The sequence below is a fragment of the Eupeodes corollae genome, chromosome 3, assembly GCF_945859685.1.
Source record: "Eupeodes corollae chromosome 3, idEupCoro1.1, whole genome shotgun sequence".
Classification (NCBI taxonomy): domain Eukaryota; kingdom Metazoa; phylum Arthropoda; class Insecta; order Diptera; family Syrphidae; genus Eupeodes; species Eupeodes corollae.
In genome coordinates, this window is record NC_079149.1 from 1,748,839 (window position 1) to 1,774,343 (window position 25,505).

The window sequence follows — 25,505 nt, forward strand, 5'->3', positions numbered from 1 at the left end:
TCTTAGGTGGTATATAACTTGCAACAATAAATAATTCTGATTCGTTTACTTTAATGGCAACAATAATTTGATCAATATCTTGGTTAGTATCTGACCAGTTTGATTCCAATACAATTTCCCTGCATGATAGAGAAGCACGAATTGCAATCAATACTCCTCCACCCCTATCCATTCCTGTTTTAATTTTGCATCTATTTTTTCGGAAAACAGTAAAATAACTTGGAAAGATTTCCGAAGTATAATGATTTTCAGACAACCAAGTCTCAGTAAGAACAATAATATCATAGTTACATGCAGAAAAAGAAACAAATACATTATCAAGTTTAGTTCTTAACCCACCTACATTTTGATAATAAAAAGAAAAGCTTTTATTTCCAAATTTGATAGATGATGATCTTGTAGAAGAATTTAAAGATGAAAGCGGAGGCAGGTTGGCAGCAGATTGTGTATTTTCATTCAAAGAGCATGAAGCATAGTTCTCAGATCTCTGAGAACTGGTGATTATTCGTTTTTTGGAAAATTTATAAAGGGGCGTATCGTAACCCCACTAGGCCAAAAAGCAGCATCGTATATTGAACTACTGTACTCCAATGGGACAATTATTTTAAAATTAATAAAATGTTGCTTCCTTTGCTTATTAGTATTGAGCAAAAAACAAGATATCCCTGTAGGATTTGGATACGCACATAAGTTTGAAACAATAAATTCAGTGATTGCATTAATTGTAGTATCAGGGTGGAAACCAGAGATATGGAAACATTTATTTTTTCGCATAACCTTTATTTTATCACACTGACCTCTAATACCATTGAGGCCTTGGGGTCTTCGATTTGGTATTTTTGAATTATTAGTCAATTTTTCATTATTAATTCGGATTTCATCAGATTCTCTATCACTTTTATTATTAATATCAGCGGCAACGCATTTACCATCAATAGCAACAATATCCCAGTAGGAAATTTGCTCACCAATGAAAATTTTGTGTGAAATCGCCAAGGAAATCAGCTACTCGAATCATTGAGGAATAGCATGCAATGAAATCCTTACTGAAAGGCATTGCGTTTTTCCTATGATTATACAATCCACCCTATCTTTTTCCTTGTAAAATATTTCATTCCCGATATGAAGCACGAGATGGGTGTTTTGTTTTTGTTTATATTTGCCTTTTTCTTCTCTACCTGCCACTGAATAATACGGAGATTGGCTTTAGTTTTAGAATTTCAATGCTCGGGTTTTTAACATATAATAAAAAATTGCATATCCCGTTCGGCAGCTTTTGCTTCGAGAAACAAAGTTATTTCCAACAACAACGACCGACGGTGATGGCGACGGATGGTTGAAGGATTGCAATCAGCGTTACCACTTTACTTCAATTGAAGTAGATCTTCTTCTTTTTTTCAAATAAATTTAAAATCTACTTCCTAATTCGCACCATCGTCAAAATATTGAAATCTACTTCATTTTCAATATCTTGTTTTTTACCTACTTCAATTTTAATAAAAATAGACTGAATCTACTCTTTTTTTCTCTCACTCTTGTACGTAGTCTCAAAACTTTCTAGAGAATTAAAAATCGCTTGAGTATTTGCATTTGCAGTGAATATCTATATTATTTTTTTCTGTTTGTTAATGTTTAAAGTTAGACCCTAGTCTTATTTTGGAATTGATTGTTTGTTTTCAATATGAAAAGATATTTTCACTTTTTTCCTAAAACCTACTTCCACTTTTTTTTGAGAAATGGTAACGCTGATTGCAATGTTCGGATTCGAAAGCATTGTTGTTTTTTCGAGAAACAATTTTCCAGTTGAATTCCATTGTTCATAGTGTCAACAAGTGAGTAAAGCTTAAAATTATTAAAAAGAGTTCAGAAAATAAAATATAAGTGTAAAAAAGTGAATATTTTGGTAAATTGGTAGAATTTGTGTTCAAATTGACAAGGAAAATATTCAGGTAATTTCATTTAAATTACAAATCCCTTTCTACAATTATTTAGTAATATTTTATTGCTCTTTTTCTAAAGGCTTCCGGATCTAAACAGTCGGCAATGGACTCCATTGAATTTTCACCCACAAAGCAGGCAAGGCGGATTTTTAAGAAAACGGTAATTATAACTACTATTATTTTATTAAATGAAATTAATATATATCTGCTTTACATTTTGTATAGAATCAACAAGATATGATAGACGAAATGAGAGCGGACATTAAACGTTTGTGTGTCACCACGGAGCAGCTAAAAAATGGGATCTTCACATTGGCATCATTTTTTTCAATAAAATCATAAAAATTTACATGACTGTTTTTTTTTTAATATTTGTATCCAAAGATTTAGGTATGAGTAAAAAATAATTCGATAATAAAAACATGATTGACTTCATTTATGCACATTCACTACATTTTTCACCAGGTCAATTTGCATTAGTGAATGAGTTACATTGGCTTCCCTAAGGAAACCACTGGTCAATATTCATTTATGAAAAAGGCGTTCAATTTTGCAAAGTGAATTCCTTGGTGAACATTCATCACATTTTTCACCAATGTAAAGTACAGAAGTATATCAGCAACTCCACTAACCCAGTGATTTCCCCGGTGTGCGTTCACGGTATTTTTCATCAACTACAATTCGCTTTGGAATACACCAAATGCACTTGCTTGGTGATTTCCTCACTGAACAGTCACCATGAAATTCACAACTTGGTGAACGCCAATCCAATCCTCATGTTAATTTCACTGATGTTTTCACCATGTTTTCATGGGGTGTAGCTTCCATTCACCAAGGAATAAGTTGGTGATTCACCGATGAATTTTTTGAAATTTCCTACTGGGATCAGTAGCAGTACTAATACCACTGCAACCAGCAACATTAGCATCATCAGCAACTTCATCGAGATCAGCAACATCATTTTGAGTACCAACACCATTAGCAACAACAACACCAGCAACACCACCATTTTCACCTTCAGCAACAACAGTATCGGCAACAATAGTATCATTTACAGCAACACCATTTGTTGTCCCATTACCAGCCAAATTAATAACGCCACCAACATGATGATCACAATTTTTTACTTGATTATTAAGCTCTTTATTGACGTCATCAGAGGTACGCAGATCGTTACTAATTAGAAGTAAGCTTTCATCAGTTCTGTCAGAACCAGCGGACAGAGAAGATGCACCAGTCACAGCAGCAAACGAGACACAAGCAGCAATCACACTATCCCCACCATTATTCGCAGCTTTCACATCACACGCAGCAGCAAAATCGTCACTCTGTATTATTAAAGAGTTCGAATTGCTTGTTGTTTTTGTATTAAGCTTTGATGCGAAAACCGGTTTTTCCTTTTTTTTGTCTTTAAGTGTCTTTTTAATAACACCCTTCACAGCAGGAGATGATGAGAGTGAGCAGGTGTTTTTAGTTAAAGAAGAAGACAATGTTCTAGGAGAAGATGTTGGAATATTCTTCTCTTTAAAAAGTTGTAATTGTTTATTGTTGTTTTTTTGTTCAGCCGTAAGCTTAACTTGAGAGCGCGTTATACGAGAAGGCTTCACAAGATTATCAAATTCTGAACTATGGTCAACAAAAAAAGTATAAAGTTCTTTGATCTTTGGAATGCATCCAAGAAAAGAAATGCTTTTACATGTATCACACTTCCAAAACAAATCACTACTCGATTCGAGCGCGATCCGATCAGAATCACTGATTTTAGTACATTTCATATGAAAACCGGAATTGCAAACACCGCAACTAATCAAATCAGACTTTGTAGTTAGAAAATTACAGTGAGAGCATTGGACGTTCATAATGAAAACAAAAGCAAGAAGTGCATCGACTGTCTGTAATGAGATCAAAGCTTCAACTTCAATTTCACCTAACCTTGTTCGATTTCAAACTTGAAATAGCTGAGCATTTATGCAAAGCTGAAAAAGAACCACTAAAACTCCGTGGACGACCAAAAAAGTGTATCTCGACTTTGATATCCTGCAACTTCGACTTCTTCTGCCACGATCCTTAAAAGCTGAACGTTACACCTTCTTTTTTAAGAAGAAAAATTTCTATCAATTTCAATTAAATTTTATATCACGCAAAATCCCGTGATATAAATTTGGTACAAATTTAAAATAAAACCAACAAAAGTATTTTTAAGCACAAAATTAAAAACCTGAACAAAAATATTTCTCATCTCGAACATTCTTCGAACAAAAATAATATGAACTCCAAAAAAGGGGTCAACATACTTGAATGCTTTTATTTTTAGCATAGACCCTTCATCATAAGCAGACATGTAACCTTCAAAGCCTTTTTTATAAATAACTTAACTGTTCTGCAAATAAAACTTCTTTTTACTCAGATTAAAATGACAAATAACATCAAAAGACAAAAAAGGAAACATGTCCTTAATTTTCTATCATAAATAATAAAATTAAATTCATGATTACAGATTACTACCTTTGTAAAAAGAAAATCCTATAGGTATCGGTATGAAAATCTGTGCACAGCACTTATGTGTCTATAGCTCCACAACAAAACGTCGTCAACGCCGCCGCCGCCGCCACCAACCAAATCAATCTGAACATCATCCTGATGATTAATCCAATCGCTTGTACGACACATGTTACAATCAGGCTCTCATCAGTGAACAAACCCATAGATGATAATGAATTACTATTCATGTGGCACCTATTCATCGACCCACTTATCGTTAATCATAAGGCACGTTCCTCATCACTCTCACTTATTTGATAAATATGTAAGTGAAGTGATGGCGACGACTACGACTACGACGATGACGGCGACGCCGATGAAGACGAACGTAGTCAGTATTAAGCGGTGACGGAGAAAGTGGCAGTGGCAGTGGAAATGGAGTATTGGTGGAGGTAACTTCCAATTCCCATCAGGGGATTGCTATTGCTAAGCACTTTTCTTTTCCCAGACACCTTCAATCTCCACCATTAACAGCCCTGTCACTGCATACGTAAGTTCCTAGACAGCAAACGTAAATCTTAATCCAATCCTGCCGCTCCATTAAGCCGATAATAATATTGATTCACATCCTTCATTTAGAGCCCTGTCAGATTTTTTCTTTCTATGTATATATATTTTATTTGTTCGTTCGTTACCAATATAATATTATTATTTTTATACTTCTACTTCTACTCCTACTCCTTCAACGAATTCGAAAAGCGAACAGAACACTTAAGGATCTCAATGTGAGCTAGCATTAATCCTTACCCTGTGACTGTGAGCCTTGAGTGAAGAAATGATAAATAAGACTGAGGGAAAGGTATGTTCTAAGATAGGGGGGATCCTGCGATGTGGGAGGGGGAAATAGGTGAGATATGATTATATAACGTAACGGAACACCGAATCATTCTCATCCATTGTATGAGGATGACAGGCCACACAATTTATATCCTCGGTACACATGTCAAAAGCGCTATCATCAGTCAGGGTAAACTTTGTCGGCATTCGGTTTAATCTCCTGAAGAGAATCTGCTACATTTTTGTTTAACTTCTTTTAACCCTCAGAAAAACAGAGGAGGATGGGGGCTGGGACCTTGTTTTTGTTTTCTTATTCATTATACAAGGATTGACTCATTGTTGCCAACTGTTATGAAAAATTTTAACAATTTTTTAAAATTTCTAAGGAAGGAAAAGATATCTTCCTCTTGACAAATGTCCAAAAGATTTTTCGGTAGAACTTAAGAATTTCAAGGACCCAATTGGCAACATTTTATAGTAGTTTCATTTAATCCATTAAAATGGTTGGTTTGTCGGGAAACGGAACTGAGCTCAACACACAATAATATACGAAAAGGTTTAAATTAATTAAGTGTTGAGAGACAGTAAAATAAGGGTATATCCTTTTCCACCAAAAGGATCAGGTATAGTTCAGAATTAGATTGTGGGTATAAGTAGAGTACAGTGGGTAGAAAAGAATTGACGCGTTAAATTGGAAAACTGAAAACTTCTGAGAGCTGCCGACAGACTGCCAACTTTTAATCAGAACTTTATCTATCAACCAGTGACGACAACGACGACTATAAATACGCGTAAGTTCAACCAACAACGCGAAGTAAAATATATATCTATAAAAATAATGTAGTAAAATACCTATTAGGGAAAGCGAATAATAATTTTGAAGAAAATCTGGATAACAAAGGGTATAAAATTAAAGTTTTTAAAAGTTTATCTATTTCGGTTGGTTCAAATTTTTTTAACAAACAAAACTTGATGTCCCAAATTCATCAGCTGAAAAATGTTACAAAACGTGGTTTAAAAAATGCAGAAGTTTTATTTTGTATTTATTTTCTTTCACGTTCATAGGTAAAAAGGTTCGAATTTTGTATATAAAATTATGGTTGAAAGTTAAAAATAAATGCGGTCATAACAAGCAACTTAAAAAACTACATTCCTGTTTGTTGTATAAGAATGCTACTTTATACAACCTTCAGTATGTAGTCGAAGTCACTTGAAAATATCAAATTATTATTCAATGAAGAAATTATATAAATGCACAATTGCTCTAAGGAAAAGTTTATTTGAATAAAATCTTATGAAGAAAAATACAGAAATTTAATTTGAATTCGACTCATTTAAAAATCACAGAAACTGTTGTCAAGAAATATGCTTGAATAGTTTGCGGTTACAAAATGCAACGAAAATAAAATCAATCAATATTTTTAACTTCAAATATTAAAAGTTATTGTAATCGGTAAATATTTCTAATAGTTTCATGGTCTATATAATCTAAATCCGTAGTCTTAAGCGAGTATCGTCCTAAGTCTGCATATTGGGAAACCCTTTATCATCTTGCCATATGTCAAGAACCACTTGAGTCTCATAAGGAAGATTAAGATTGAGCGTGTGGAATTTAGTATGCGAGAGGTTTGTCTCATCTCACTATCACGTTTTCAAAAATTATCAATTTTCAAAATAACTTGTTCAAAATAACATCTTGATGAAACTTATGTCATAATAAAAAGTAAAAATATTCTAGGATGCAACCCACACTAATAACTTCCCGTCCCGTCTGTCAACTTGTTTTGTTTAAAACTTTAACACAAATATTTTATATATTATATTTTAGAGATACAATTTTTTTGTTCAGTTTATTTTGACTTATAAAAAACCGTTGATTACATTCGTTTCAACACTATACAAGTTTCGTATCACGTTACATTATATGCCAGGTGAGAAATATTGATTCTGGTAAAGCATTCCACATTCGTGTAGTGCGATTTAAGAAAGAATATATTTACTTTACAGTAAGTCCCAGTTTAAGTACATAAGTGAACTGATGAGCATTCCCAGAAGAACGGGTACTACGGTTGAATTGTTTGAGGGGAGGAATGCAACTAGCTACTTCGTTAAAGCATGGCTTATGAAAGTAGCTATAAAATAATGGCAAGCATGAAACCTTACGAAGGTTTTCGAGAGATGCACGAAATTTAGTTAGACAACGGTCACTTTTCATTTTTAAAGCTCTCTTTTAAATTCTGTCCAAGAGACTCAAGGGTTATAGAATCTTCTGCCCAAATATGGAAATCGGACTTAAGTTTCGGAAGAATATAGGGTTTGTAGGTTATAGCTACATCAGAAGGGATAAAAATCTTCATGAAGGTGTAAAAAACACGATGACTGCATCCAAATCCATCAAAGTAACACCAAACTTACTAACCCGGAATTCTTTTGGGAAGGGACATCTGGCAATGAAATGATATATATCCTCTCTCTCCCAAAGGTCACACAAAATTGGAAGGTCCGACGTGTAGTATGAGTTTAAAATGATGATTTCACCTCTTGCTTGCTGAGTGAAAAGCTGTTTTGAAAGAACGTCAGTTCTTTAAGGTCGAAGTTCAGTTTGCTGTAGATCATTTTGTACTGTGATGATTGTACTTCCGTCTTAAATTTGTCATAGTAAGTGTGATTTATTGGTGTGCAAGCTAGTAATAGAAAAATACTTTTTAAAAAATACTTCAGAAACCTTCCGACTTCTTTGAATTCCCAAACCTTGTGCCCCATAAAGCAGTATGGAGGTAGCAGTCGCACGAAAACTGTTCAATTTCGAACTATGATAAATGTATTCATTATCAATGCATTGGTTCCACACTGAAGAAATTGCCGTTTTTACATCGGCCAGCTTTGAAAATGTTTTCTAACCCCTAAGTATTTATACTCCCGCACTATTGTAACATACTCTTCTTGATATCTCCACTTTTCGTTGTTTGCGTGCCTACTATCTTCTCCCTGAAGATCATCACCTTAGTTTTCTCCAGATTGACGGACAGATTCCAAAGTTTACAGAAGCTTTCAAGACGATTCATCGTTCGCTGCAATCCATCGACAAATTCAGACAAAAAACTATGTCATCAGCAAACATTAAAGCAGGTATTCGCATGTTTCCAAACTGGATTCCTCTACCGGTTGCTTCTACGATATCATTTATAAACAAGATGAAGATTAGAGTGCTTAAGACACATCGTTGTTTTACTCCCATTTGTGTTGTTAACTCCTCTGAAACAAACTCGCCATCCCATACATACGCCACATTGTTCTCGTACATTGCTTTTAATAGAACTACAATTTTGGAAGATATTCCTAATTAATATTGCTTATGACAAGAGTGCTTCACTTGCGATTGTATCAAAAGCTGCACGAAAATCGACGAAAAAAGCATAAAGTTTTTCTTCCTGCGTTTAAAGCTTTTCGCAATATTAAAGAGTTTGAATACTTGATCTAAGGTCGGGTAGTTTCTCCTAAACCCAGCTTGAAATTCGCGTAGTATTTCCTTGTCATTTACCCACTGCGTTAACCTATTAAAAATCAGAGCACTGAATAGCTTCGCCGATGTATTCAAAAAAAGAGAATGGCGCTGTTATTTTCGGGATCATACAATATCCTTTTTTGTGTAGTAGATATACCTAATACCTAGGTATAATTGCCATTTTAAAGCTTGCAGTAACAGTTGCTGTCTACGAATTCAAAGAAACAATTTTTATAAAATTCTGCTGAAATATTGTGTTGGTTCTTCCAGTGATAGTTTTAGCGGCTTTCCACCAGCCACCATTTCCGCACTTTTTTTTAAAGTCCTTTCTTCATGTTTCTGTATTATTGTCTGTATGACTAAATTTAGTTAAAGTCGATGTCTTTACTGGTCCTTGAAATATGGACAACGAAAAAAAGCTTCCCGAACGTACGTACACATGCACGCACATACATTTCTCTAAAAATCTTGTATTTATATTTTGGGACATTCAAATGTAAGAGAAATGTAAAAAAATTCCACAAATCGGACCAATTACAATAACTTCCTATGGGAAGCAGGATAATTCTATAAATGAATACAAATTATTCAATTTTTCGACTTCAGAAAATCCGTTTTGAAAAATATAAATAAATAATCAGTAAGTCTGATTCCTAAGTCCAAAAATGTACAGTCTTTACATTTTACAAGGTTTTTTCTATATACGGTGTTTCCTTAACTGAGACCGAAGAAAAGTATTTGTATCCCCGAATTCCTTATTAAACAAAAATTCTCTCTGTAGAATAATTTTGTGCAGCAAAGAAGCACGTTTCTAACACATGGTTTTATTTTTAAAAAACATTCAATAAATAGTTTTCAAGATACAAATAAAATCCAAAAAGTGATTTGAATACCATGAGAACATATAAAGCTTTTGACTACAAACTAATTTTATTTAATTAAAAAGAATTTTGTTGTTAATATCTTTTAAAATAACTAAAAACTGGAGAAATACTACTTAAAATTAGTTATATTTTATTTTTTAATCAAATATCTTGAACACAAATAAAGATATTGACTTCACTCTTGTTTAATCTATTAAAAGATTTCTTACACAAAAATTTAATCCTATACCAAAAGTGCCATCAAATTTGTTTAAGATTCTGAATGTCTCGATCAAAAACAGCTCCAATTTATTGATTTAATTCTTCTCGAAGTTCCTTAAATTATAATTTCACTTATTGTAAAATAAAATAATCATACTGAAGGGCACAAATGGGAAGATATAAGAGTTGGTCACATCCAAGACTCTTTTTTTTTTTAATTCAGCGTGACTTTTAAGAAGTCCGCTATGAGGACAGAATTATGAGACGTCCTCTTTCATTTTTTCGTCTTCCTTTTTCATTTTGACCTCAATTTCAATTTGTTTGCATTATTTTCTTTGCTAATGCATCATAATTTTTTGTGCACCATTAACTTAATGTATTTTGAAAATGGTTATATTGAAATTTGAGTCCTTTCTTCTTATGCAATTTGATGCACTAAAATAGAAAACAATGAATTTGTTGTCTTACAAGAATGTAAACTCATCAATTTGGTCAATTGAAATTAATTAAATTTACATATATTGCTATTAAACACGTTATTACAAATGTCCATCGATTGGGATTATTCATTGCATATATTATATACCTGCATATGTATCTAAAGTACATAGGTTCCAATTAAAGTATTTCCTATCGTTAATCTGTATTACATGACTATTATAGAAAGTTGGAATGAGACATAGTACCTAACCTATATAAATATATTGGTTTGAGTACAATAATTTGATGGATTTATGTGTCATGAAATTGTCAATGAATTTAATGAATATCCCTATAATTAAATTAAGAATTTGTTATTTTGTAAGAGCATAATTTATACTGTCTTGAATTCATCATAAATATATTTATTGAAGTTTTTTGTATGATTTTTTATAAATAAAACTAGTAAACTCTTAAACAATTTGGAGTAGCAAGCCATCAGGACACACTTATTTGTATAATAACCTTAAATCATGATAAAGTTAACAGACCTGTTGTTTTTTTTTTTTAGTTTCCATTCTGAATCTTGAATTAATATTCAAATTATGAAATATATGTATACTAATCGTTTTGCATCAATAATGCACATGAACATTAAATATGAATTGAGAGTGGAATGTGTAAATTCAACAAGGATAACATCAATAATAATGACAATGAGTATTTATAAAATATGTACCTTTCACATAAAACACAACATACACTTCGTGTCACATGAATAAGGACAAGATCTAAATTTACCTGTAAGACCTTTTAGAGTAAAAAAAATAACAAGGGTTTGGGTAAATACTGGTGTAATCGAATGGATTGAAAAAATGTTTAGTAAAGTGTGATGCCTAATGATTTCTTGATTTCTGAATTACTTCAAGTGACGTGTGGTGTATTGATTCATAGAGTGCTGTCAGATAATAAACGAAATTTGTGCCCGTTTTATGGCTTCAATAATCTCTTCGGTTTTTTTGGTATTGCCGTCCTCTTTTATAGAATTCTTTTGAAAGACATCCTCTCACGTTTTCCATGATGTTCAGTTCAGAAGAATATGGGGGCCATGGTAAAAGGTTCACATTTTGCCCTGAATAAAGGTGCATTATCTTGTTTTTTTTTTTTTAATTCACAAGCACTCAAGGGGTTATTAGTACCCTTTATATGTTTATATTTAAACACAATGCGAGCGTTAGGAAAATAGTGAAGGATTCAAAAGGAGATACCGGTGCACATTGGTCTTAAAGTTCTGAAGATCAAAATGAGAGGGAAAAACAGAGTTGGCCAAAGCATTCCACATTCTCGATGTGCGATTTAAGAAAGAATCTCTGTACTTAACAGTACGTCCGAAATTGAGCTCAAGGGTAAACTGATGAGCATTCCTAGAAGTGCGAGTATTACGGCTGAATTGTTTAAGGGGTGGAATGCGACTGGCTAATTCGACAGAACTTTGTTTGTAAAAATATCGATTACACAACGAAAGGCATGAAACATTGCGGCGGTGTTCTTGCGATGTAAATGTTTCGATTATAGTTCTGTCGCCTATCATTTTAAAAGCCCTTTTTTGAATTCTATCCAAGAGATTTAAACTTGTTTTGGGAAGTTTATCCTTGTCCACCAAATAATTCCGAATCGATTTGTAAGTTATTACCGTCAGTTAAGAGCTTTGAAAATCCGGCTCCACTGTGATAGTTTCCCTTGTTCCCCATTCCATTACACTGTACAGTGGTTCCGCTCATAAGTCAAAGGTCAAAATTTCAAGGTTAATCAAATTGCTTATTTTTAATGAAGAATTTATCTATGACAACGGGACAGTTAAGTGACAGTAAGATTTCTCATTAATAATAAGTTGTTAGCTCTCAGTCGCATCACGAAGTTGTGTTTTTTTCGCATTTTAGAATAAAAAACAAATCTGAAAGAACGACTTCGCATAAATCAATTTTTGGAGATTGTTCAAAGTTAATTTTTGAAAAAAGGTGATTTAAATATTGAAACAATATATCATGACGGCATTTAAATAGTTTTCTGAATATTTTTTTCTTTTTTTTTAACATTCATTAGAACTGGTGCATGATTTGTGTTTTTCTGAAGAAAAAAACCATCAAATGCCGCTAAATTCCGATTATAACCTATACATCAAAATTTAGTGCTATTTCTCTTCTTTCAGAATATATATGATTTATTGAGCGCAGATTGGCACAAATCTTAAAATGTTGACCCGCAATAAAACACTGATTTAGATTCAGGCAATGTGATAAAGGGAATCGATATTTTCAATATTTGGCATTCAGCTAAGAAAGTTGGTAGTGCTTCAAAAGCCAACTAAACTTGGACAATTTTTAAACAATTTAATACAATTCATGATTTGGAAGCAAAAAAGAAGATAATAAATCTTTGTAAATGCTTTCAAAGAAGGTGGGAGCCCTCTTCAAAGAACAAAAACGTACTTTTGTCTAAAATTAGTACTTGGCTTGATTTCTTCGAAGAAGATTTTAATTCTGTACAAGACCAATCAGAAGTGAATATCTCACAAAAACCTCAAGACAGACCAAAACAGCCATTTTTTGAAAGCTCGTATACAACAAAGAGGAGGCGTCCAAAGAAAGTGTTCAAATTAAACCACTTGAAACAAATCATACTTTCAAGTACAGGTTAAAGCAAAATTGTCAAAACATCAGTACCAAATCATCAGGAACTTGGTAAACCAAAAAACTGAAATCGATGTTTTTCCAAGCTATGTAAAAGTTCTTAATGCCAAACAAGATTGTTACCCACCACTTGAAACGATAAAAATATCGGATTCATTAGCTGAAGTTTCACTTCAAGGGCTTCTTAATCATAAAGCTGAATGCACAGTAGAATCCCAACGACAAATTTTTGAAAATTTGGAGAATGATTTCGGTACTGAAAAAAATTAAAAAACAAAGTTTTGTGATATGTTGTGTACCGCCGCCTTGGCTGTGCCGTTTTGCAAGATAGATCTCCTTTTTTCTTAAATCATAAAAATAGGAGCTGTATTCATCAGGTCCATTCAAATAATTTGTTTGTTGTTCATCGGAAAAGACGACGGTATTTGCCATTCCGATTTTCTCGATTTCAAATGATGTAATTTGTTGCAAAATTAAGAAGTTGTTGGTACTTTTTATGACGTTCATTGGAAAAACCTTCGTAAAACTTGAATTTATCAATTTAATCCAAACATTTTTGTTTTCAAATATAAATTTAATATAAACCTCATTCGTTCTACATTTAGGTTTTTCCAAAAAAACCTAAGAGTTTTAGAAATATCGGGAAATAAAAAACGTATAAAGCATGTGCCTATTCATGTGACACGAACTGTATAGGTAAATACATCAGAATAGGTTACTTTTGATAATTGTGAATTAAAATCGCTGTCGATAGGATATCAGTTTATGATTGTGTACTTTCTACTTGTTAAATTGACACAATGTTCAATAATTGTGCATTCATTTGAACTCTTCAATTGAATTCAAAAACTTTAACTTTTGAGCACTCAAAATTGTTGATGTGTGAACATAAATGTTGTTCTACTTTTGTGTATTGTTGTTCTTATCAATTAATTTGTATATTCATTTAATTTTATACAATGAATGTATTTATTTTTTAACTTTAAAGGATTATTTCCCAGTCTTCTTGATAATTATTATTAATTAGTTAAATATAATATAAAACAATTGTTAGGCTCAAACAACGATTAAAATAACAACAAAAACTTTATTTTTTTTTATTTTAATTAATTTATTTTATTATATTTTTTAAAAACGATTAAATGATTGGATATTTTGAATGGATTAAATATGAAATTTTATGCATACTATTAGCGTTTATTTAAATCAGTATATACCTTAAACTTAAATTTAATAAATATGTTTCAAAGAAATGTTTTTATATATTGTTTATAATGCCAAATTTAAATACGTCAACAACTACAAATCGGAGTGAACTTAAAACAATTAAACTTATTATTTGTACCTGCAACAAAGAATTCCGATTTTGACATTTTGTTCAATTTTAAAAAAATTATATTGACTGTTAAAAAAAAACCTAAATAGAAATACAACGAATGCTAAGAATTGGTTAAAATTAATTTCTCAAAAAAAAATGGATGGTTGGTTTTTTACCATAGCAATTTGGGTTAACCCTAAATATCTCACAAACCAGTAACGCTAGAGACTTGAATTAAATTTTATATTATATATTGTAAGGTAATACTAAACAAATATATTTTTGGAAAAAATCCAATCAACGATTTTTTTACAATTTGAAAAGAAAAATATTATTCACCACGAATTATTTACGAACGTATAGTGATCTTATCTCCAAAATAATTTTGTGCCTTAAAAAATAAATTTTTTGATATCTGGTAATTTTTTTTATAAAAATTAAAAACCTTAAAAAAAATTGCTTTAAGTTGCTAAAAATTGATTTCGACTCAAATAAGTTTCAAAAAAATTGAGATGGCTTCAAACTAAATTTGGCTTATTAGAAATATTTTTTTCAACATTCAGTGATATTCTCGTAAATCACAGAAGATATTGACTTCAAATTAATTAAATTCACCGAATTTGTATTTGTTTGTACAAGAAATATCAACTTTTAAGAAATGCTACTAAAATTTGATTGGACTAAAAATCTCGTTAACAAAAATAGATTTTGAAATCAAACAATTTCATTATATGCAAAATATTTTAAGTAATTTTAAAATTGTTTAGAATAATTCAACTGACAACTTTGTTAACAAAACGCACGTACGTCGTGGTGTCTTAACATTTTACTAGATAAACTTTATAAAGCTGGCTTCCGTGGATTCGAACGCGTTGCAAACAAATTCAGTCCAGATATAGTTTTCCTAAGACTGACCACTTAAGAGTTCCACAGGGTTCCGCACTTGGTCCCATTTTATTAATGGGTCCGATTTCTCAAATTGAAAATTTTGGCATTTCTCGACGTCTCAAGGTTCCTAGAGTCCAAAGATGTCTGTAAGTGCGTGTGTACGTACGTCCGTACGTTTGTGACGTTTTTTTTGTTGTTCATAGGTCAAGAACCAGAAGAGATATCGACTTCAAATAAATTTTGTTATACAGACAAAAAGGCAGAAAGATGCAGAAAGGGCTCTCAAGAAAATTACTAGGCGGTTTTTTTTTAACATAGCAGTTTAAAAAAAGGTGAACATAGTAGTTAACCCTTAATATCTCACGATCCAAAAACGCTAGAGACTTAAATTAAATTTTAGATAATATATTGTTACGTGATACCAAACAAGTATATTTTTGAAAAAAAACTCCTATTAAAGGTTTTTTTATAAATCAAAAAAACTGAACAATAATAATTGTCACGTCGGAAATTTTACGAATAAAAAATGATTTTGTCTCCAAAACAATTTTGTGCAACGAAAAATAAAGTTTTTAACGTCTGGTTTTTTTATTAAAAATACAAATCTAAAAAAAACATTAATCAAAATTGTTAAAAATTGATTTTCGACTAGAATATCTTTTTAAAAATTTGAGATTATAATAATTATAATTTAAAATTTTTAAATATAAGAAACATATTTTCAACAGTCCACACAATTTTGAAAAAAAAAAAACGAATTGACAGTTTTTTGACAAAAAATAAAAAACTAAACACAAAAATTATCAAAAGTTGGTAAAAATTGATTTTCGACTCAAATATCTTTTCAGACGTTTCGCATCTCAGCCTTTTTTTCTTATTTACATTTATTCTCCTTTTTAAAGTTCTCTTTGATAGGTAAAATTTTCTGGTCCCTAAAATCAAATTGCTTTTATAAATCATGATTTGCACCTACTTATAGTTTGCGAAACATAGCTAATCGTCTGAAATAAAATAAAGCTTGTGTTTTTTTTTCAATCGTACCCGAAAAGTATCGCCTGGCATTCCGATAATTGTTCATTCACACAGTTGTAGTAAACATACTGATAGAGGTCAATCATTTGAAAGAAGCCTCGATTGCAACAGTATTTGGTTTATAGTTGAAAGTGTAGAAGACTTTAAATACCTTAGTGTTACTATGGTCCAACATTTAAATTCGACCAAAAAATAACAATTTTTAAAAATGATCTTTTGTCTCCCAGTCGCTAAGAAAGCTATGCCCTTTTAATTTCTTGAAGAATAATAATTAAAAACTACAATAATATGCTATATGCTGCTGGGATGGTGCATATGTCAACCATCTCCAACAACTCAACATTATTTAAAAACCATCCATAAGAAATATTTGTAAAAATCATTGCTAAATGCAGTCAATGGAAACATTTCGATGTTTGCAAGTTTTATCTGTACTTCATTTACATTATTTTAAAGTATTGACATTTTTTTTTCAACAGAGCCTTTTTCGCACATGAGAAACCTACATAGGAATTCCGCTTTCTTTATAAATATTCCCTTTTTTGCACGACAAACTACAGAAACTCGTACTCTATTATTTCTTGTAAACTTTTCAATACGCTTCCATCAGAAATGTGTTAGTGCAGAAACTTTATGGATTTTTTAAGAGTAGTAAAAGTGTGGCTTCTTTATTTGGATCATCAAGAAATCGAGGTTTTAATACGATATTCTATCTGACCCAACTAAAATAAGAAAGGTTGAAATTGTTGTTAATTTACCTACATGATGTTATACTGAAAAAATTATTTTTATATTTAAGCCTGTTTTTCGTCCTTTAAAGTTCTTATTTTGCTCTATATTTGAAAATTTGAGTTTCTTAGACTCATTCATTTTAATAATGTTCTTATATTGACATAAGCCTTTTAAGCTTTGTCTTATTATTAAAAGGGCCATTGAATCATAAAGAACATAGTGTTAGTTATTTGGAATTTTGTTTTCAAAACGTTTTTTCTTCTAAATCAACTCTATTTTCTTTATTAACTTGTATAAGTTCCTAATATTTGAAAAAAGGTTAATGGTTAATGGAAACCCCAAATAGTAACATCCAAATTGTGTTTTTATATATAATCTTATATTTTTATCTCATAAAATAATTTACCATATAATATACGAATATGATAAAATCACTATAGTTGTGCTTATTAGAGCTTTTTACATATATATTTAGAGATTATCTTGAAGATTCAATTTGCAAAAGGTTCCTTCTTCCTGCAATTGATCCAAATGGATTTTTGCAATGTACTAAAGTAGTATGAAAAATTAGCTGTTTATCAAAGAAAAATCTTTTATCTTCATACTAAATATTATCTTTCGTAATCTTCTAATCTTCTAAAGATCGAAAAGACTCGTTAAAAGTTGGACAAAGTAGTTAAGATTCTCTTATAAAACACGATACTTCTTTATTTTGTATTGTTTCAAAAATATCAAATACAAATACATACTCGGATATAAAAACAATACTTTTATAATCTTATTTCCATGTTAAAGAGGAAGTCATATTTTACCATTACTGTTTTTACAAATCGAAAAAGCTGATGATGGCTTGTGTACAAAAGGTACAGTTGGTCATATAATATTTCAGAATGCGGTTCAAAATCCTGATACCAAACTCGTATCAGTTTCATTTTTTATTGCTCTTAATTCTCAAAAACAAAATCGTTCGTTATTTCTCATTTTTCTCAGAAACTTAAGCTTGAAGACTTTAATCTAAAATAAAGAAAAAACAAAAAAAAATCATAAGATTCAAAAACCATTTTCCTTGAGTAAGAAAAAAAAACTTCAATAATTTCCTTATTCCAATTTCAACAGCAGCACTTTTATATAACATACTTATCGAAACCAAGCTCCTCTTTTATATGCTTTTTACACATTTACCTATCCTTTATGCCATTACCCACATCAAACACGTTCATATTACACTCTTCCTCGCTTACTATTACCTAAAGGTACATACTGCCAACTGCCGCTACCATAGCTGCTTCCATTAGCCAAACAAAATTTGCTGCCTAGAAGGGAACTTACCTTTGACTTTATATGCTAAAGGGAAGTTACCTATTTTCCCTTCTTTTTTTGCACTTTACTTGTGTAGTTTTTCTTTTTGTCTTGCATTTTCTGAAAAGCCATGACGATTTAATCCTACTTGTCGCTTCTAATTTCCTCCATTGAGTTAGAACAAGAGAAAAACTAAACTTTTCCTTAAAAGAGAAAGAAAACAAAAAGGAATTTTCAAACAAAGCCACGAACCACTATGGAGTTTTGAGAGTGCAGAGAATTTTTAACTCGAGTTATTTTACTTTTTCGCGGTGACACCCTTGGCGAGAAAAATAGTAAAAAGAAAAACAAGTAACTTAAAATGCAAAGAAAAACACGAACGGCAGACAAAGTCAGAGTTCTTGGAAAAATAAGATTTTGAAAATATAAATGTTGAAGTTATTTCTAAGAATATTTTTGAATTCTTATGTATTTTAAAAGTTGTACTATTGTTTACCCAGAGTATGGAAATCAAGCATTCAGCCAGCATAATGTCCAAAATTGGGAACATTGTCAAATAAATATCTATGCTGATTATTTTTATCACAATCTCTCTTTATGAAGATTTTAAAAATTTTAGAAAATCAATGAAAAATTAATACCAAACTCCTTTATCAAAAACCAAATGCTTATCCTTAGACACAATTAATAATCAAAATACCTAAAAGTCTTACCCTCGTGAAATTAAAACCACTTTTCAAAAGTTTCTGGTCGGAATAAGTTCCCTTGTATTTATTTAAAGTATTAGTTCTTAAATTAAAGGTGTTTCAAACACCCAGACAGATTAGGTTATATAGAGTTTTGTTAGAGTCACAACAGCTACCAGACCTTTCTTCCTAGAAGCAACTTTTCACTTCACTTTAACAAATTTAAATCCACAAGAAAATCTCTTATCAGCAGTCGTGACTTGTGAGGGAGAAAACTTCAATGATAAATGAGGAACCTTGCCTACGCATTATTCTATAGGCCCTTCCATTGTTTGAATTAGAATTTATAATAAGTTTCCCACCCCACTTAAAGCAGGCACTATTAATTCGAATAATTGTAGAATCAATTCACGCATATCATTTATCATTTTACTCATGATTCAGATTCAAAAAACAAAAATAGTTAATCAAAAAACAACAAGTAAGAAAATATTTAAAAACAAAACTTACCTTGAAATTCCTTTCGCGCTGCACTCACCGATGTCACAATGTTCGCCACGTGCCCCAAAACCGTTGCAAACAACATTAAACCGAAAAGTAATTGCATTATCACAAAAACATATTCACCCTTCGACCGGGGCTTGGGCAGATCACCGATCGTCGTTAAAGCTAACGTACACCAATAATAACTCTGTAAATACTGTTTAACTACATCGGCCGACTCCGAATCATGGTACACCCAGTTCCGGGACCCGAAACCGTTGTTCTTATGAATAATATGATATAAACACCCGTTCCAATGGAATATCACAAGGAGATAATGAATGAGTGCCGTTGACCGGAATAAATTGGGATAGTTCGTATGGCGTTCGGTGCGATCCATAAACGCCCAGAACCTATAGATCTTTACTAAACGAAACGAGCGCAGTATCGAATTAAAACCGATCGATAAGTATAAAAAATCTAATGGCAGTAGACACAGGCAATCAATGTAGAATGTCGTTGAGTTCATGTAATGTTGGCGGAGTTTCGAGGAGTCCGTTTGTAGTACGCCATCCTCGAGGTAGCCGGTTCGAAAGTGGAAGAGTATATCTACAAGATACAGAAAGTCCGAGAGGTAGTCAAGGCAGAACCATACGACAATGGTCTTGCCGTTGATCTCTTGGAAGGCGAACCGGTAGATTATCACCCAGAAATTGTACAAAAATGCTAAACTAACAACCATTGACCAATAGTAGCAAAGCCGGCCCGCCGGATCGAATACGAATGTGAATTTAGCCGCCGATCCGGCTGTCATCGCTGAGCTAGTACTGTTGCGAAAGCGTAGATTTGAGGTGTTTCCACTATTTGGATTACAACCGCTAGCTGTTGTCGCACAACCAGAACGTCGGTTTAGTCTGAAAATATACAACAAAAGTAAACAACATTTATAAGGATCAACAATATTTATAAATTAAATATAATTGAAGAAAGAAGAATTGTCTTAAATTCATTAAATTTTTATTTGCTAATTCCACTTCTGATCCATTGTAGGAATTTTACTTTATTCTTAAATAAAATCCACTGTATTTTGATAATAATCTGAAATATTAGAAGCTTAAAATTCTCTTCACTATTCCGTTTTGTAATTGCCGAAGCAGTCAGCAGCGTTCTCATTGGAATTTTTGACAATTGTACAATAATCAGTCAGTAGTCGTACTGAATACTGGGGTTCAGTACTTTCAAAAAACTCGACGTGACTTGAGTTTTTAATTTAAACAAAAATAATATCCATATACATTTGACACAGAAAGCTCATTTTCTTTTTGACTCGCGTATAAAATTGACTTAAATTAAAAACAATTTATTCAGAATAGACTCGCACCCCTCTCCCATTGCCCCTCTTCACCCTATATAATGGCTAGCTCTCATTTTTCGGTACACAAAAATATAATTCATCATAAAGGTTTTTAATTTTCCCCAGATGGCTGAGCAGTGAGCAGTGCAAAATAAAAAAGAAGGAAAAAGATGTTATTCTTTTCATAGTGAATATTTTAAGCCAAAATAATAATAAAAAGAAATTTAATTATACACTCCTTAGTCCTGTGAGAGGAATAAAGGAAAACTTTTTTATATTAATTTTTGTTTTTGTTCTGCAAAAATATCCTGTGATTTTGATTATAATTACAGAGGTATCTACAAGGACTCTGACTGGGACTGGGATTGGGACTGGAAAAACGCACCCACTTTGACATGTAGTGATGGGTATTCTTTGGCTTTGTGACATGCTCATGAGTTGGTTTCATTGACGGTGCGGTTTTCTATTAATAGAGTTTGAGCTATGCTATTTTAAAATCAACAAAGACTTCATTACTATTTTTTCTTCTACTTTTTTTAAATATAGTAATTGTATGTTTTACCTGAGAGCAGTAAAGTATATCGGAATGGAGAGCATAGTTTAAAAAAATCCTTTTTTGCTTTGTGTATAAGGACGCATATGAAATTGGTTTTATATACTACCATACGAGCAATGAGACGCCATCCAACCCTCGTCTATATAAACATTTGTAAGGTTTGAATACTTCAAAGACAACTTGACTATGATGGCTGAAATTTGATGTATCTACATCAGAGTTTCTACACGGAGAATCTACTGGAGCCGATACCCTACGCATTGCACAGCAAACTCATGATCAGTTGGTGCCCGTAAAACACGTTATTCAAGTCATGGTAGCATATTAAAGTTGCATACATTTTATCATTAGGTCTTACACTGCGGTCGAATAGAATAGCTTCGCAGCTTTTATAAGGGAAAACCTTCTTTTTTCCACTTATATATTTAGAAGAAACAAACAAGAACAAGAGTTTAGAGACAACAAAAAAAAAAGCAATGTTCTTTTGAAATCATGTTTTATTGAAAATCTAGTAACAAAAATAAAGGCAGACAAATATTCCGAAGGCTGCAAAGACTAGAGTGAAAACATCATAGTGGAACCGTAGTCAATGCTAAAGCTATGGAAGGACCACTTCTGCAGACTGTATAACGGCGACGACGAATCGAATTCCGCTGTCAGGCAGGATGATCCATTCAACATAAACGACGAAGGCCAACAATCGCGTCCTCCCGACTTAGATGAAGTAAAGATTGCCATATCTAAGCTGAAGTCTAATAAAGCCACTCGCTGGAGATAAGTTGGTTAATAGCATGAGGTAGTCAAGGACTTCATCTTCCTAGTATGCGCTTTAAATGCAGAAAACAACACCATCGCTGAGATCAAACGAAGAATAACTTTTGCTAAGCGCTGTTTCTTTGGGCTAAGAAAGCAATTGAGTAGCAAAGCCCTCTCTCGAAGGACCAAGAGTTGCTATATAAGGCCCTCATCATCCCCGTCCTGCTGAACCATGGACAATGACAAAAGCGGATAAAAGCTGTTTGGGTCGTTTCGAGAAAAAAAATTCTTCGTGTGATCTAAGGTCCCGTATGCATAGAAGGGGGGTGGAGGAGAAGATGATATGACGAGCTGTACGGGCTGTACTGCGACACAGACTTAGCCAGAAGTGTAAAAGTTCAACGACTAAGATGGCTGGTTACGTAGAGCGCACGGAAACCAATGCTCCCGCCCGGAAAGTTTTCGAATCCACACATTGGTGGAAATTAGAAAGTTACCTCACTCAATTTAGAGCTTGAAACTGGAGACATCGAGCTGAGACCGATCTAGATGGTGTAGTTTGTTCGGTGAGGCCCTAGTTTACACAGGACTATAGCGCCACCTTAAGTAAATAATTATGCGTAGTTGCCAGTCAGCTCCTCAAATAAGGTCTACAATTAGAAAAAAAGAAAGTGGTTCACCGTTAAGAGAGTGTTATTAAGGATAAAGCATTCACTTGTTTTGGTATAGGTTATAGTATTGTGTTTCAGAACGATTGAATTAGAGTTTTTTCATTAAAAATATCAAAAAATACTTATAAGAACTTTCATGAAAGGACTTTCCACAGAGCCAAGAAAGCTTAGATAACACAACAAAACATTGAATAGTCTTCCTGACCGAAATATTATTGTTTGGGGATGACTCGAACGTGAAGACAAAAGGCCTAGGCAAAAATTTTAAGATTAATAAAATTCACTATTAGGTCGTTTAAAAATATTTCATATATTTTAAGGTTTAAAAATGTGTTTGCAAATAATCTGTTTTCAAAAATTTGATTTTTTTGATGACCAAATATTATTGAGATATTATAAGAGCTTGTGCAGAAAAAACTTATTGAAATCAGTTTATTAGTTTTTGAGAAGAAAACTAAAAAAAAATAACTATTCTATAGGAGTGACCAATACAAAAATTTTTTTTTTTAAATTGAAAAAAGGGAAATTAAGAAAAAAAATTAGGGAGAAAAATTTATCGGTTTGTATGTGAGAAAATACGATTTTTGGCCAAAACATTTGTATACTGCTATTTTTAGCCTTAAATTTATCAAAAAAACCTAACATAAAATGTAACAAAACCTTAATTGCCAAATTTGAAGTTAATCGATGTTTGGGCTGTAGGGAAGAAAATATACAGACAGACGGACGGAATAGGGGGATCCACTTTTTTCGACTTCTCTATCGCCTCCGTCGTAAGTTAATGTGGTAATGTTTGGTTAAAATATCGAGTTAAAATTTTTTACGAATTCAATTCTTCATGCCTTGAAGAAAGTGTTAATAAAGGAGGACTCTTAAAAATGCAAATACAGAATTATTCCGGCTCTAGTTTATTTTAAATGGTGTGAACCTAATTCTAATGACCGGCGCTGTAGTAATATAAATGACAGGTACCCAAAATTCTTTAAGAGTTCAAGCTTAATATCCTTGAACATCTAAAATAAAGGTTATTGGTTCGACTATTTACCTAATTTCCTTTGTGAATTTGTAAAAAAAATGTGTAATTTTTATTTCTATATCTTCCTTTTATTGAAGTAAATGTTCAAGAACAGAAGACTTAAAAGGTCTTAAAAAATCCTATGTCAATTAGCGATTGCTGTTAATACTTAAAAAGTTGAAGGAAAACTAAATTCAATTCACGAACGTAATTTATGTTATCACTAAACTTTCGATAGAATTCTTTTTTTAAATTCAAGTTTTTCAACTTTAATTTTTGAATTCCAAGCTGGTTCTTCATATTTATTTCAATTTCTACAAAGCTGAAGATTTACTCAGTAAAATATATTAAGTTTTGTTTAATTTTTCCAAAAATAAAACACATTCAAACACAACCATTTTATTTCTAGGTATTAACTTACCTATCAGTTCCATTGCAATAATTTCCACTATTTATTTGATTACTGGACGCTAAAGCGCCAGTGCCCAATGTATTATCTTGTGAGCCTCTCATTCCAGTGCGATTCCATGAGCCGAGCAGAGGCTGTTCGCCAGCTTTCAGTCGGCCCCTTGATTTCCGTCGTTGTGGCTTTCGTGTCAAATCCATTTCGGAGGCAGTGCTGGCTACATGTGGATTTGAGGCACGTGTTACACATGGTGCTGTTAGGCTGTCGTGTGATGAAAAGAAACCTTGCTGTGAAACGCTTTGACCGAATTGCGGCCGCGACATTCCAAATTTCGATCCAAGATCTAAATTATTAAATTACACAAACAAAAATAACCTAAGTTAATTAAAATCTCAATTAAAAATTGCTTAGGTCTTAAGTTTATAAAAAATTAAGGGATGTTTGAATTAAAAAAGGTCTATAATGATGATGTCGAAATTCCTATGTCATTTTTTTGAACCAGTCAAGTTTGCTTACCATTGAAACTCTGACGATCTATTGAGAAGCGCCTTAAACTGCCCAAATCAATATACTGCTCGTCGCCAGCGACAGATGGCGTAATTGACAGTTCTGTCGTGTGCATGCCACTGCCAACGCCATTGCCGCCGCCGCCGCTAGCCACTGTGCCTGTGTAACTCTCTAGAAATGGCTGAAAGGATCGTGAACTTTGTTCCCGAAACAACGGCCGAGGAGACGGCACTAAGTGCCGGTGACCCGAAACGGTTCCATTCAACGAAAGCCTCGGCTGAAGAAACTCCGGATAGCTATTTCGAGGCTTTTGGCCTTGTCCCTGCATCGGGGGAATGGGGCTTCTCAGAGTCAAGTATCGATTTGTGCTGCCACCGGCCGATAAAGATGTTGACATGGTGGGGGCTAGGTGTAAATTTCCCACCCTCTGGGGTGACAGGGTGGCGTTCGAAGCACTGAGCTGTTCTCGCACGGCGGGAATTGGAATCAAGTTGCAGTGTGAGGTTGAAAAATCAGCCGACTGTTGGTCGAATTCATTGCCACCTGATTGAGATTGAGAAGAGAAACATTGAGAAACATATTTCCGCACAAAAGGTCTGGACAATCAAAGCGTGCATGTCTATGGTCCCGTTTGTGGGATTTTCAGGCGGGTTATGGTAAAAAGTGGGTTATATGGTGTGGTGGTTGGTGGTGGATCGCTATAAAGTCTACAACAAATATAATTCATCTCTAGGATGTCGTATTTTTTGTTCTATTTATTTATTTTGTTCATATATTTTTGCAGTTAAATCTGCGTGTACTCTTCTGAACCGAGATAGAGAGGACACAACACAGGCTACAGGCA

The 25,505-nt window shown here is 32.7% G+C and overlaps 1 protein-coding gene and 1 long non-coding RNA gene across 2 annotated transcripts in view; one reads left to right on the forward strand and one right to left on the reverse strand.

Annotated features, from left to right (window-relative positions):
• The window catches only part of LOC129948922 (cyclic nucleotide-gated channel rod photoreceptor subunit alpha), a 94,437-nt gene extending 69,245 nt beyond the window's left edge, over positions 1-25,192 (reverse strand). Inside the window, exons 1-3 of the mRNA XM_056060072.1 lie at positions 24,671-25,192; positions 24,170-24,497; positions 19,424-20,310 (exon numbers count right to left, since the gene is read on the reverse strand). Coding sequence (XP_055916047.1) covers positions 19,424-20,310; positions 24,170-24,497; positions 24,671-25,058 — 1,603 coding nt within the window. The 5' untranslated portion in view covers positions 25,059-25,192. The remainder of the gene's footprint in view (positions 1-19,423; positions 20,311-24,169; positions 24,498-24,670) is intronic.
• Positions 1,819-2,289, forward strand: LOC129951274 (uncharacterized). The gene is made up of 3 exons (XR_008782167.1): positions 1,819-1,949; positions 2,020-2,100; positions 2,166-2,289. It is a non-coding gene; the product is annotated as an uncharacterized LOC129951274 (long non-coding RNA).
• Positions 25,193-25,505: the final 313 nt, after the last annotated feature.